The sequence below is a fragment of the Bubalus kerabau genome, chromosome 5 (genome assembly GCF_029407905.1).
Source record: "Bubalus kerabau isolate K-KA32 ecotype Philippines breed swamp buffalo chromosome 5, PCC_UOA_SB_1v2, whole genome shotgun sequence".
In the NCBI taxonomy this organism is placed as follows: domain Eukaryota; kingdom Metazoa; phylum Chordata; class Mammalia; order Artiodactyla; family Bovidae; genus Bubalus; species Bubalus kerabau.
In genome coordinates, this window is record NC_073628.1 from 35023583 (window position 1) to 35037715 (window position 14133).

At 46.6% G+C, this 14133-nt stretch overlaps 1 protein-coding gene across 1 annotated transcript in view; it reads right to left on the minus strand.

Annotated features, from left to right (window-relative positions):
* TENM4 (teneurin transmembrane protein 4) overlaps positions 1-14133 on the minus strand; it is a 440205-nt gene that overhangs the window by 22908 nt on the left and 403164 nt on the right. The window contains exon 24 of the mRNA XM_055581442.1: positions 3253-3425. Coding sequence (XP_055437417.1) covers positions 3253-3425 — 173 coding nt within the window. The remainder of the gene's footprint in view (positions 1-3252; positions 3426-14133) is intronic.

A 14133-nucleotide genomic window follows, 5' to 3' on the forward strand; every position in this document is an offset into this window, starting at 1 on the left:
AATCTTTCCCAGCATCAGGGGCTTTTCAAACGAGTCAGTTCTTTGCATCGAGTGGCCAAAGTACTGGAGTTTCAGCTTCAGCATCAGTCCTTCCAATGAACACCCAGGACTGGTCTCCTTTAGGATGGACTGGTTGGATATCCTTGCAGTCCATGGGACTCTCAAGAGTCTTCTCCAACACCACAGTTCAAAAGCATCAATTCTTTGGCGCTCAGCTTTCTTCACAGTCCAACTCTCACATCCATACATGACCACAGGAAAAACCATAGCCTTGACTAGATGGACTTTGTTGGCAAAGTAACGTCTCTGCTTTTGAACGTGCTATCTAGGTTGGTCATGACCCAGTGAACAGTGAAACGCACTAGCACAGAGACTGAGGGCACAGACTTTGGAGCCAGACCTCCTGGACTCAAGCCCTCCCTCTGCCGCTCTCTTCCTGCAAGACCTTGGGCAAATTCCTTAGGCTTTCAGGCCTCTGTTTCTTTATCTGTACATTAGGGATAACAGCTGTACTGTTACCTCTCGGGATTAAGTGGGAGGATGACCATGAAGATCTGAAAAGAGCGCTCAGCCTCTCGTGTGAGTCATGTAAATGTCAGTGACTACAAGTTGCGTGTGCCGGGCGCTGTGCTGGTCACTGTCACGTCTATCTTTCATCATCTTTCCTCCATCTCCTCTGCCCCATTTCACATACTTGTCAGAGTGAACTGTAGTACCAATATGGTCCTTCCATAGCGCCCCCCCCCCCCCCACTTTGCCTGCAGATTCATGCTTAAGAGAATGTATCCTAGAGCCTATTTGTCTGGGTCCAAATACCTACTAGTTGTGTGACTTTGGATAAGCCACTTAACCTCTCAATGCCTCATTATCTTCATTTGGAAAAATGGAGATATTAATCATACCTCAGAGGGTTGTTGCGAGGATTTAAAAAGGATGATGAATATAAAATACTAAAAATATACTTCACACAGAATAAGTGCTCAAAACGTTAGCTCTCGTTGTTATTACTGCATGTGCTCAGTAAACATTTGCTGGATCAGACCAGATATACCCTGGGCTGTGTCAAGTAATGAGGATACAGTGGTTTCTGCAGGGAACCCTCACTGAATCTTCCCTGTGAGGATGGCATCAGATTGGCCTCTCTCCCTCCCACTCCCTCCCTCCACCATCTTTCTCCCCTTCTCTCTCCCACACACGCAGAATTCTAAAATCTGCCTCAAACTTGCCATGCATTATTCACTGACAATCTGTATTTTACTCCCTTTGAACAGTGAAAGCCTGTGTCAATTTATCTTTTAAAGCTGTTCCTTGCTGAATCCACATATGTCCATTAATGGTGCCTGCGGATGGAACAGCATCTGCAGAGGCCCCATCTCAAATGATTCCCGTTTAATGTGAGCTGTGACTTCCCAAGGCTGCCGCTCATTAGAAGCTGTCTCTTATTTCTTCCCATAGTTCAGACATAAGATGAAACCGAACGAGTTTTTTGACAAAGACTCTACTGAAGCAGCTGCAAAACCAAGCATCTGAGCCTGGTATGAAATGAGGAAAGAGAGCTTGGCAGAGGTACCAAAGAGGAAAAAGAGGATCAGTTTTCCTGGATTCCGAGATGGACTTTTCACATTTTAATGTTTCTGAAATTGGAATGTGTCTTAAGTCCTGGTATGGATTTTGAGCAGTGCGTCTCCCGACCCCCTCCACCTGGAAAGTTGTTATTAAATTGATGGTACATTTTAAAACTGAGGAGATGCGTCACTTTTGAATTTTTAAAAGTTGTCTAAATATTAGAAGGCCTGCGTTAATTTTTGAGAAAAATGCTGCAAGCTGGCTTAGACATATGGAGCAAAAGAGGCAATTCTTAATCATGGGAAAGAAAACAGGTTTTAAGGATAAGATGTTTGTGTGTTATCAGCTGCCCTCTCTTCCTTGGTCAGCCAGAACCCTGGCTGGCTAGGAACTGCTACCTTTTCTCGGAAATAACCCAGTTGGTGCATAAATACCTAGGGTCTGTCTCAACCAATTGCTAAAGGTGCTTGGTGGAGAAGGAATTCCAGGGCTTGATTTCTCTTTCTTTGATTGAAAACTGATATTGTTCTTTGAGTTTTGTTAAAGGCATAGCACTACAGTTGGCCTAAAAATGGTTGTGGAAATACACAGTTATTCTCTTACGGTAAATCAAAGTGCCTGTTAATTAATTAATCCAACAAGTACTTCTCAAGCAGTACTATGTGCCTGGCCCATGCCAGTCCCTCTGTTTGTTGTCTGAAGAAACTGTCTGAGCAACCCTAGGAAGTAGGACTTGTAATTCAGCCCCATTTTCCAGACCCAGAAACTGAGGATCAGAGAAGTGTGACTCCACCCGGTCCACTCCGGAGCTGGCACAGCGAGTGCAAGGGCCCGGCGTGTCTGCCCTGGAACTGCAGGGCACCATCCACCATGGCTCTCGTTTGCCTTCTTTCCCCAGAGTAGAAACTTGAGGGCCACGGTGATGGGGTGGCAGTCAGGACTAGAATTCGGGGCTTTGACTCTCAGACCAAGACCCTTTTTACGGCTTTGTGTCAAAGCTTTGGGGAGTACGCCAGGGAAAAACATCAAATAAGACTTTCCCTAGTGACCCCTTCTTTTCTTTCATGCTTACCAAGCCCAACAAAGCGACAAGCTCCACTTTGGGTCACCATGCCCCATGAGAACAACTGTGGCAAACAATTCACAGCAAGGTTACTTCTTTGTGATTTATCTAAAGCTACAAGATCAACTCATATCAGGGTTTATTTGATGGACACAGAGAAGGGTCTCTTCTTCATAGAGTCCTAGATGAGGAACAAGGCACTCTCACCCGAGATTCAGGGAGGCCTTCTCCAAGGCCCAAATCCCTTTCATAATTAGGTGTAATTATTCTTGTCCTTTGTCCTCGCCAGGCACCAGAGTTAGAGTCGGTCTTTAATCTGGGAGCCACTGGAATGGCCGAATAGCGAGGTCATCTGGATTAGCAGCTAATGGATTCTCTACCCTTTGTTCTGCTGATAATGGGATGAGACAATGACTATTACTCTGAAGCTTGGGGGAGAGACACTACAGGGCTCAGGCTGGTGTGTTTTGCAAATGAGGTGGTGATGGAGTGAGAAACCACTTGTCACGCTTTTCTGTTCTGGGCAGCTGCCGCAGTAGCAGCTTGATTCTCGTGTCATCCTTCTTCAAAGGGGGCCTCCCCACCCCACGGTCTCCAAGCCCCCAGGCCCCTGGCTGGCTTACCTTGCAGCAGCGTATAGAAGGCACCGGAGGCAGACAGGTTGGTGGTTATGGTGACGTCATCCTTGCTGGAGGTCTCCACCTGGACGTGCACCGAACTGTCTGTATCACTTCGGAAACTGCTCACCTGGCCGGTTGGGAAGGTCACATTTGTCAGGCGGCCAAAGCTGTCATACCTGAAAACCAAGGGGTGATTCTGAGTAACAGAGATAATATGGTGCCACTGCTGGAGCCTGGCATGTTCTACCTGATGGCATGGTTTTGCATGTTCCACTTTTCTTTCTGCTTGGATACATTTCCACATCTCCAGCATCTCCTTGGACACAACTCCACCTGCTGATATTCAACTGCAGGCAGACAACTTCTCTCTCTTGAGTCTTCCTTTCCTAATTCTGTAGAGTGGAGATACCCTCCCCACCCTCCAGGATTCCTGTGAGCAATGTGTGGAAGTGCCCTGTTGCTATGAACTAATACTCACTCACTAAGAGCCAGATGATGGTGGCCCAGGTGGCGCTAGTGGTAAAGATTCTGCCTGCCAATGCAGGAGACCTAAGAGACGCGGGTTCAAATCCCTGTTATCAGCAGGATCCCCTGGAGGAGGAAGTGGCAACCCATTCCAGTATTCTTGTCTGGAGAATCCCATGGATAGAGGAGCCTATCCTCTATCTACATAGAGGGGGCTACGTACAGTTCACAGGGGGCCACAAAGAGCTGGACACGACTTAGAACATGCATGTGTGCACACACACACCACACCACACACACACCCACACACACACCTGAGATGGATGATCCAGAGTCTTAGAGCTGGGCGACTCCCAGAGGCAAGGAGTAAAAGTGGATGCTTGAATACCTTCTCAAACCTCCTCCGCTCCCAACCCCCCGCCCCACCAAGAACTGGTTAAACAGGTTTCTCCTGACCAGCACTAGAGATGGGGCTTCCTAGGAAGCCACAGAGCCTGGGAAAAGGGGACTTTGAGTTCAGACCAGGATTCTGCTGCCACAGAAGGGGGCTAGACGATGGGTTCCCGTAGCCCCTTCACAACTGGATTTCACATCTGGCACCAAGCGGCGCTCAACACCCACAGCTTTGCTCTGGTGTGGTCTTTCTAAAGCATCACAAGTGAATCTTAATTCTCTTTCCCATTGTCCTGATGATAAAAGAAATAACCTAAAATTTTTCAACACCCACAATATGGTATTCAGATATGGTGCCAGTGCTTTTCATACATTCTTTCCCTTAACCCTCACAACTAGTCTAAAAGACATGTATTAGCTCTTTTTTGGAGGACACTCAGAAAGTGAAGTCACTTGCTCCAGGTCACACAGCTAAGTGTGATAGAGTCGAAATTTAAACTTAGATTTCTCTGCTTCCAAGCCGACCCTTGCGTCTCTGTCTTCAGAGTGTTTCCAGACCATCTGTTTGCAAGTGTCCATGGCGTGTGCTATCCTACCTGCTACGCAGTGGCTGGCAGATGGCAGGGAGCTGGCTACTAACAGGTAGGTTTGAAGAGCCTTTCTGGACTTGCGTGTGAATGGGGATGGCGTCTCAGGTGGTGCTAGCAGTAAAGAACCTGCCTGCCGATGCAGGAAGCACAGGTTCGATCCCTGGGTGGAGAAGATCCCCTGGAGGAGGGCATGGCAACCCACTCCAGTGTTCTTGCCTGAAAAATTCCTGGCAGGCTACAGTCCATGGGATCACAAAGAGTTGGACACGACTGAAGTGACTTAGCACGCGTGCAGGTGAATGGGCATAAAGTTCTTCACCCAGGTGCCCATATTTTAGGCTTCTACTCAGGCTCAAGCCTGCAGCGTGGGTTCAGCTGTATATGTCTCCCTCATGTACTCTGGGTCTCCCACTGGACTTCTTTTCCTGCTCAGCTTTTTATACTGGGGTAAAGCTGTTCTCTGAGCGCCTGAGCAAAGGGTTTTAACTATGGTGAAACAAAAGGCCTGAAAGTTTAGCTCCATCCTGGCTCTCCTGATTCCTTCAGCTGGGCCTGGCTTCCTGATGGGCCCCTGGGTTCCTGAAGCTCCTGTGGTTTCAGGTGAGACTTGGTAGGTGAGACCAGGCAGGCCTTCGCTGAGCAATTTTCTGCTCAAGGTCAGATTTGGATGCTGCGTGGGTTCTGCCATCCACCCGCTGTTTCTGTCCTCATGGCTGGCTGGTACTGATCATGGAATGATAACAGTCCCGGGCGCAGTCTGCCACAGAGGAGGTGTTGGTGAAGGTCTTTTGAGTGAATCATCCTAGTCCTCGACTCAAGACTGACTTTAGGGGGAGGGCCAAGGGGCTTTGGGAGAGCTGAATCTTTGGTGCTGAGGTCTGAGGAAGGCGAATGGATGCCCTTTCCATGATGGCAAGAAAAGCATGGGTTGCAATCATATACCTCAGGCCTGGGGGTGGTGGGGCAAGGCTCTGCAGATGTTTCAGTCCTTTGGGTTCTAGGAGACGCAGTTCCCTGGTGGTTCAGCCGTTAAAGAATCTGCCTGCAATGCAGGAGACCTTGGTTCGATCTCTGGGTTGGGACAATCCCTTGGAGTAGGGAAAGGCTACCCACTCCAGTATTCCAGCCTAGAGAATTCCACGGACTGTACAGTCCATGGGGTTGCAAAGAGTCGGACATGACTGAGCAACTTTCACTTTCAGAGGCAGTTAATGGGTTTGGAAAACTGTTTCCTGTCATGATTCTCTCATTTTTCTCCCTGTACCGAGTCAGCTTCTTGTAAGGGGAGGTCAGTCTGGCTCAGTGGGAAGCAGCGGTGGGGCCTGACCTAGAATGGAGGGTGAGAGGTGCAGAATGCCCCTCAGAATGGGTGAGGGCACGACTCTGAAAGACCACTGAGGGTGGTCTCGGGTTAAAGATCTGGGCTCTGTCTTAAGGCCTCTCTCTCCTGGAGGAGCTCACAGCTCTGCTCCTGTTAACTCTGGGAGAGCCTGGTGTGCTTTTTAGCCCTTTATGGCTGCTGGAAATTTGAACAGGAAGGAATTTCACAAAAATGTTTACAGCAGCTATCTCTGGGAGGTAGAATTACAGGGGATTTTAGTTGCTTCTTTATATGCATTTTATAGTCTTAAGATTTTGAATAATTAACATGGATGATTTTCATCATCAGAAAGTGCTGTGATGGGACTTCCCTGGAGGTCAAGTGGTAAAGAATCTGCCTTGCAATGCAGTGGACGTGGGTTCCATCCCTGGTTGGGGAGCTAAGACCCCATGTACCCAGGGGCGACTAAGCCCACGCGCCACAGCTACTGGGCCCGCCAGCTCTGCAACTAAGACCCCAGCCAAACACATATATTAAAAAAAAGAAGAAAAGAAAAGTGCTGTGACAAGGCAAGTAATGCCTCATGAGCATGGCCACCTTGGGGAAGAGGACTTTTTTAATTGCTGGTAATTTTAGAAGTGTCTCGTTTAGAGGACATCTGCCAATAACAACCTGTAGGCCAAGTATCACTAGAGCATCCCACATTTTTGAGCCCCAAATCAAGACTCCCCGCTCTCTAACCCCCCACACCCTCAACAAAAACCCCATTCTGTCCCTTTAACTGCAGTCTATGAATAAGCTGAGTGCTGTCAGATCCCCAGTCATCTTGGAAGGTAACAGGAAGATCCATTTCAGTCTGACAGTTTCATGGGATGGGTATGCTGTTCTAGTCTGGTTCTTTGAACACCTATGATCCATGTACACACTCTTTATTAATCTAATTTACTGGCCTAACTGGATAAAAAAGATTTTATTACACCATGCAAAATACTTAAAAAGGAGTTCTGGAGTCTTACAATTTTGACTTGATAGATTATTCACTGGACTTCCCTGGTGGCTCAGATGGTAAAGAATCTGCCTGCAATGCAGGAGACCTGGGTTTGATCCCTCAGTATGGAAGATCTCCTGGAGAAAGGTATGGCTACCCACTCCAGTATTCTTGCCTGGAAAATTTCATGTCACCTTGATACTACTTCTATCAAGGCCCTGCTCAGACGCCACCACCTACAGGTCTCCCCATCCCTTCTTCTCCCAGTGATCCTCTGGAATGTGCCCCCCGCATCACAACAGCTGATGTACAACTTGTCTCTCGCTTTGGCCCTAGAGCGCCTGAGTTAGGACAGGATCATGAGGTCAGACAGTCAGGCTGGGAATCTGGATTCCAGCATCTGCCAGCCATGGGACCCTGGAGGACTGGCCTTCGGTTCATCTCAGCTTCCCCAGCATGGGGGCTGGGAGAGAGAAGATGATCAGGGGATGGTGGCTGAACAGATAAATGAATGCAGGATTGCATGTGCAAGGCCTCTTCCCTGCTTCTTCAGAGAAGAGAGACCATGATGCACTCACATGCCACCCCCTGCAGGACCTACAGAGACCTGACACACAGTAGGTCCCTGATAAACATCTGCTGAATGCACAAATATGGAAACAACCGCTTTCACTAAACGATACTTGAGCAATCTCCGTTGGCATCTCCCCAGAGTTTTAGCTTCCAAGCTAGAAAGAGGCTTTGCATAAAGGCAGACAATTGTAATTATTATCGAAGGTGGCCTGTAATACATAATTAAATTGAGCCCGAAGACGATACGATGAAAAGGCCGGATGCCGTCAAGATCTGGCTTTCTAGGAGATGGCCAAAAAGCAGTAATTTCCACTCCTCATATTTTCCATTAGAAGGACTGAATGTCTTAATTAAATGAACATCAAACAGCACAGCCCATTTATAGAATTTTCTTGTCTCTTATTCACTCATTTCACTGCTTTCTGGAGCTCGAGAAAGGCCACTGGCTCTCTCTGCCACCTGATCAATTCCTGTGATTATCCCATCGGAACTCCGCTGCTTCTGCCTCTGCGGGGAGGAGCTCGGGCTATCCATTCTCTGGACCTTGACCTTTGCCCTGTGGCCACCTCGGTGTCCCTTTCTCTTCCTGCTACCCAGTTGCTAAGGGAAAGGATGTGGGTGCTTCCCAGCAGGATGCTGGAGACAGGTCTCTATCTGCAGTGCCTGGATTCTGACCCCAAGAGGGACAACTTCTGGCCAATGGCTTAGATACATCTGTTGCAGCATTACTTAAATTACTGGCCAATTTTCTTCCTCTCTATCACAGAAGAACAGAAGGAACAGATCCTTGTGGGAAGGTCCTTGGAGCCAGGTGGTTTAGGCTTTGAATCTAGGCTCTACACTTGCCAGTAATGCAACCCTAGAGGCAGGCACTCAGTTCTGTTCCTCTGTTAACCATCAAAACCCCACCACAAATGGTATTATTTCAGGCAGGTTATACAGCATAACCTTTGTGTGCCTCTGAATTCTCCTCTGTAAGACGTGGGTAATAATACCTGTCTCAGGGAGATACTGTGAAGATCAAACAAGATAACATATTTCAATGCCAGTTCCTTCCAGCGACTGCGGGACCCCATGAGATCGCCCTCACTAGACTGTCAACTCCCTGAGGGAAGTGCCTTTGTTCGGTCACTGGTGTATCCCTAAGCACTTAGGGGAGTGCCTGGCATAGAGTTCAGTTCAGTCGCTCAGTTGTGTCTGACTCTTTGTGACCCCATGGACTGCAGCACGCCAGGCTTCCCTGTCCATCACCAACTCTTGGAGCTTGATCAAACTCATGTCCATCAAGTCAATGATACCATCCAACCATCTCATCCTCTGTCGTCCCCTTCTCCTCTTGCCTTCAATCTTTCCCAGCATCAGGGTCTTTTTCAATGAGTCAGTTCTTTGCATCAGGTGGCCAAAGTATTGGAGTTTCAGCTTCAGCATCAGTCCTTCCAATGAACACTCAGGACAGATTTCCTTTAGGATGGACTGGTTGGATCTCTTTGCAGTACAAGAGACTCTCAAGAGTCTTTGCAAACACCACAGTTCAAAAGCATCAATTCTTCAGTGCTCAGCTTTCTTTACAGTCCAACTCTCACATCCATACATGACTACTGGAAAAACCATAGCTTTGACTAGATGGACCTTTGTTAGCAAAGTAATCTCTTTGCTTTTCAATATGCTGTCTAGGTTGGTCATAGCTTTTCTTCCAAGGAGCAAGCATCGTTTAATTTCATGGCTGCAGTCATCATCTGCAGTGATTTTGGAGCCCAAGAAGATAAAGTCTGTCACTATTTCCATTATTTCCCCATCTATTTGCCAAGAAGTGATGGGACTGGGTGCCATGATCTTAGTTTTCTGAATGTTGAGTTTTAAGAGGCTCTTTAGTTCTTCTTCGCTTTCTGCCATAGGGGTGGTGTCATCTGCATATCTGAGATAATATGCATATCTGCATATTGGTATTTCCAGCAATCTTGATCCCAGCTTGTGCTTCATCTAGCGCAACATTTTGCATAATGTACTCTGCATATAAGTTAAATAATCAGGGTGACAATATACTCCTTGACGTACTCCTTTGCCGATTTGGGAACCAGTCTGCTGTTCCACATCCAATTCTAATTGTTGCTTCTTGACCTGCATACAGATTTCTCAGGAGGCAGGTCAGGTATTCTGGTATTTCCATCTCCTGAAAAATTTTGCATACACTAGATGCTCAATAATGTGAATGAGTGAGTGTAGATAGAATGATCTGTTCATTCTTTTTTTCCCTGCTTTTCCCGACTTTACCTTGAAGCCTATTCCTTCATAGTTTCTGCCTTCCATTCCATTTGCTTCTGAACATGCTGAGTTCAAACCAGGCTTGGGGTGCTCGTGCTGACTGTTTCCTTTGCTGGGAATGCTCTTCCTTCTAACCTTGATAGGGCCAGTTCCTTTTATTACTCATGTTTTAGTTCAAATGTTATTATTTCAGCAAGGCCTTCTCTGGTCACCCGTTCTGATGGGTCCTGCCATCTTGATCACATCAATCAGCAGTCCCCAACCTTTTCAGCACGAGGGATCAGTTTCGTGGAAGACAGCTTTTCCACAGACTGGGGGCAGGGGATGGTTTCAGGATGGTTCAAGCACGTTACACAGATTGTGCACTTTATTTCTACTATTAATACATCAGCTCCGCCTCGGATCACTGGGCAATAGATCCTGGAGGTTGGGGACCCCTGCATTATCTTATTTTACTGTTTTCACTTTGCATCTTGTTTTACCTGCTTACCTGTTTTTTGTTTCTTTTCCCACTAGAATATAAGCTCCACGAAGGCAGGGACCTTGTTTGTATTCTTAGTGCCCGTTGCAGGACCCAGCATGTAAAAGGCACTCAGTACATATTTCTTGGATGAGTGAATGAATAGTAGATATTATTGTTTTTTCAAGACCTAGGGTGAGAATAATTAAGCACTCCACCCCTGTTACCCCTCACCTTCTGTATGAGGAAGGGAAAGTTCACTAACATTCATATAGTACATTTTAGGTATGGAGCACTGTGCTCACAGCCATCTTTGGAGGTGAACATGATTATCATCATTTCACAACCAATGAAACTGAGGCTCAGAAAAGATAAATAACTTGCTTAAGATCACATGGCTAACAGAGGCATATAGACTCTGTCAGGTCTGTCTGATCGTAAAGCCTGTGTTCTGTCATCAAGCTTCCTGGAAAGATGGTGCCGTTACAAATCAAAACCTTTGTGTTCAACTATGTTAAAGAAAAGACTGCACTTGGAACTATGAAGTGGGTAGAGAAGAGGGACAGCTTTCTTTTCGAGACGCTTTTCTTTGCTTCCATTACAGCTGATTCTACAGTGATGCTCAGCCCCCACCTGGGGGATGTGATGGAGACAGCTAGGTGATCGGTTTCTCACTATTTCCTCTCACCGGCTTTTCTTCACTTGTTTTTCCAAAGCATCTTTGGATTACAGAGAATGAACACACACAGCAGATTCATAGAGTGGTTGCAAACTTGGCTCTCAGAAGAGGACCACTAGAAGCTATCTTCACACATACTGCAAGCGTTTCTTCTTCACACTCAATACTTCACACCTTGATCCACATCACTACATGCGCTTGGTGAGGAAAATGCCACACTGCCTTTCTGAGAGTAAACTTTTTGCTGATTGGGCACTTTTTAGTTGGAAAATAAAGATTTGCTTTTTTAGGACTTTCATCTATGATTGTTCCAAGCACCACCATCATCAACAAGAGGAAATGGCCACTGTATTCTCTGTGAATAATTACAGTTCACAGCCCATGCACACCAACAGATCCCTTGACCTTAGGTCTCTGTAACAGAGTGGCATCTCTAAACAGTAACTACTCCAAAACTGCAGCAGACACAGGCTCCTTGTTGGCTCTGCAATAAAAATTTGTCCTTGCTGCCCATTTCCCATAGAATTAACTCCCAACAATGAATTGTAGCCTTCAGGATTTTAAGAGCTGGCCCACCCTACCTCTGTAGGTATTAGCTCTCACTGATGTTATATTTGAGGCCATGCATCTGCTAGGAAGTTCTTAGGTAGATCTGGGATTGAATGCTGTCTGCTCTGCCATTTATGTGAACAGTGTCACAGAGCCAGTCTGTGGCTGTGCTGTTTATCCTCTGTTCCCTCCTCAGATTCATTTTCTATCCTTCCCTGTGCCCTGACAGGCTGACCTCTGCAGACTGCATCCCTGGGGCCTCCCTTGCGGCCTTGCTTCTGGTTGGGTATAGCCACTGGTAGGCAGTGGTGAGAGACTGCAGGTCAAGAGGAGAAGTTTTCCCTACTCTCTCTCTTTTGGTCCCGTATTTCTAATAATGGGTGCATCCACCCCGAATTACAGCTCCTACTAGATGCCTTCTACATGGCTGCAACTCCCACTGGGCTTTAGTAACAATATCTTGTTACTTCCCTGCCTTGCCCTTGAGCCCGAGGGCTGGTAATGGTTGTTCAGTGTGTTTAGTGCCTGGGTGCCTCACCGTCCTTCCTTGGCGCCCTTATTCTTGCCTGTACCTCTATACCATTTTTTCATTGCAAAGATGTTTTCTTTGCAGGATATAGAAATCTGGGTTGACAGATTTCTTCTTTCTTTCAGCATTTCTGTTTTCTGCTGCTACTGCTAAGTCGCTTCAGTCGTGTCCGACTCTGTGCGACCCCATAGACGGCAGCCCACCAGGCTCCACCATCCCTGGGATTCTCCAGGCAAGAACACTGGAGTGGGTTGCCATTTCCTTCTGTTTTCTAGTTTATATGTATTTCTCTTTCCAAATTTCCTCTTCTGATGAGAAGTCTGCTATGATTCTTATCTTTGCTCCTCTGTAAAAAAAAAAAAAAAAAGCCCTGTATGGCACTGCTTTCGGGATTCTCTTTTTCTTTTGTATTCAGCAGTTTGAATATGATATGCATAGGTATCTGTGGGTGTGCATGCACTCATTCTGCTTGGTGTTTTCTGAGATTCTGGGTCTCCGGTTTTGGTGTCTAATTACATATGGATAGTTCTCAACCACTATTTCCTCAAATGTTTCTCCTGCCTTGCTCTTTCTGTCTTCTTCTGGAATTCTAATGAAATGTATACTATAGCGGTTGATGTCCCCCAGTTCTTAGATTGCCCTATTCTATATTTTTTCTTCTTTTCCTCTTTGTGTTTCAGGTTGGATAATTTCTATTGATCTATCTACTTTCCTCAGCTATCTCAACTTTACTGATAAGCCCATAAAAGACAATTTTCATCTCTATGTTCTTCATTTCTCGCATTTCCAATTGATTCTCTCTTACAGTTTCCATTTCTCTGCTGAAACATGCATCTGATCTTGCATGCTGTCCACCTTTTCCACCACAGTATTTTATTTTAGCTGCCTGGCATGCAGGGTATTAGATCCCTGACCAGGGGTTGAACCTGGGCCCTTCATAGTGAGCATGAAGAGTCCTAGCCACTGGACAACCAGGGAATTCCCGACATAATCTTCCTTAAATTCCTGAGATACAGTTTCAACATCTGTGTCACATCTGAGTGTTCTTCTGACGATATCTTTGTCTCCTGGGAGAGTGCTGCTTTTTCTTGCCTTTTTGTAGATTCAGTTGAAAGTGTGACATCTTGTGTAGCACAGTAGAGACTGAGGTAGTAGATTTTGGGTATGAGTTTTCTCCTGCTTGCACTTTAGTGAGAGAGTTTAAGTTAATTTAGTTAGGATTTGGGCTGGCTTTGAAACGTGTTATTTCTACGGCTAACCCCAATGCGTCACCGGCTTTACATTCCTCCAGCAATATCTTGTATTTAGTGTGTGAAACTAGTTTGCCAGAGGGTTTTTTTCCCCAATGTGCCTACTCTATTCTCAGTTTTAGGTCCCATCTTTGTGCCCAGCCTTAGAAAGGGTCTCTTTTTAGGCTCCTGTATTCTTCTTATTGGAGAAGACAATGGCACCCCACTCCAGTACTCTTGCCTGGAAAATCCCATGGATGGAGGAGCCTGGTAGGCTGCAGTCCATGGGGTTGCTAAGAGTTGGACACGACTGAGCGACTGAGCGACTTCACTTTTCACTTTCACGCAATGGAGAAGGAAATGGCAACCCACTCCAGTGTTCTTGCCTGGAGAATCCCAGGGACGGGGGAGCCTGGTGGGCTGCTGTCTATGGGGTCGCAAAGAGTTGGACACGACTGAAGCGACTTAGCAGCAGCAGCAGCAGTTGCAACCACCCCAGGGAAGCTGGCACCCACATCTTGTCTCTGATGTGACACTCTGTAAAAGGCCTGGCCACTCGGCTGCCCAGTGACCTCCGAGAAGGAGTTCAAGGAAAACTCATGCATTTGCCATTCTGGCTTATTTTCACTGTAAGGACGGGAACAATGCCTTTTCTGGCTCTTATGTCCTCAAGCAAAACCGGGAAGCCAGGTCTCCTGTCTGGAACCATTTGAACTGAATTCCGTTTCCTGCTAGGAGCACTGACCGTGCTGTAGCTGCGATGGGAACCCAGCATTTTTCTCAGGACAGCATGTTGTTTTTTTCCTTCCCTTCTTGATTTCCCTTCCCTCCCGAATGTAAATTTCA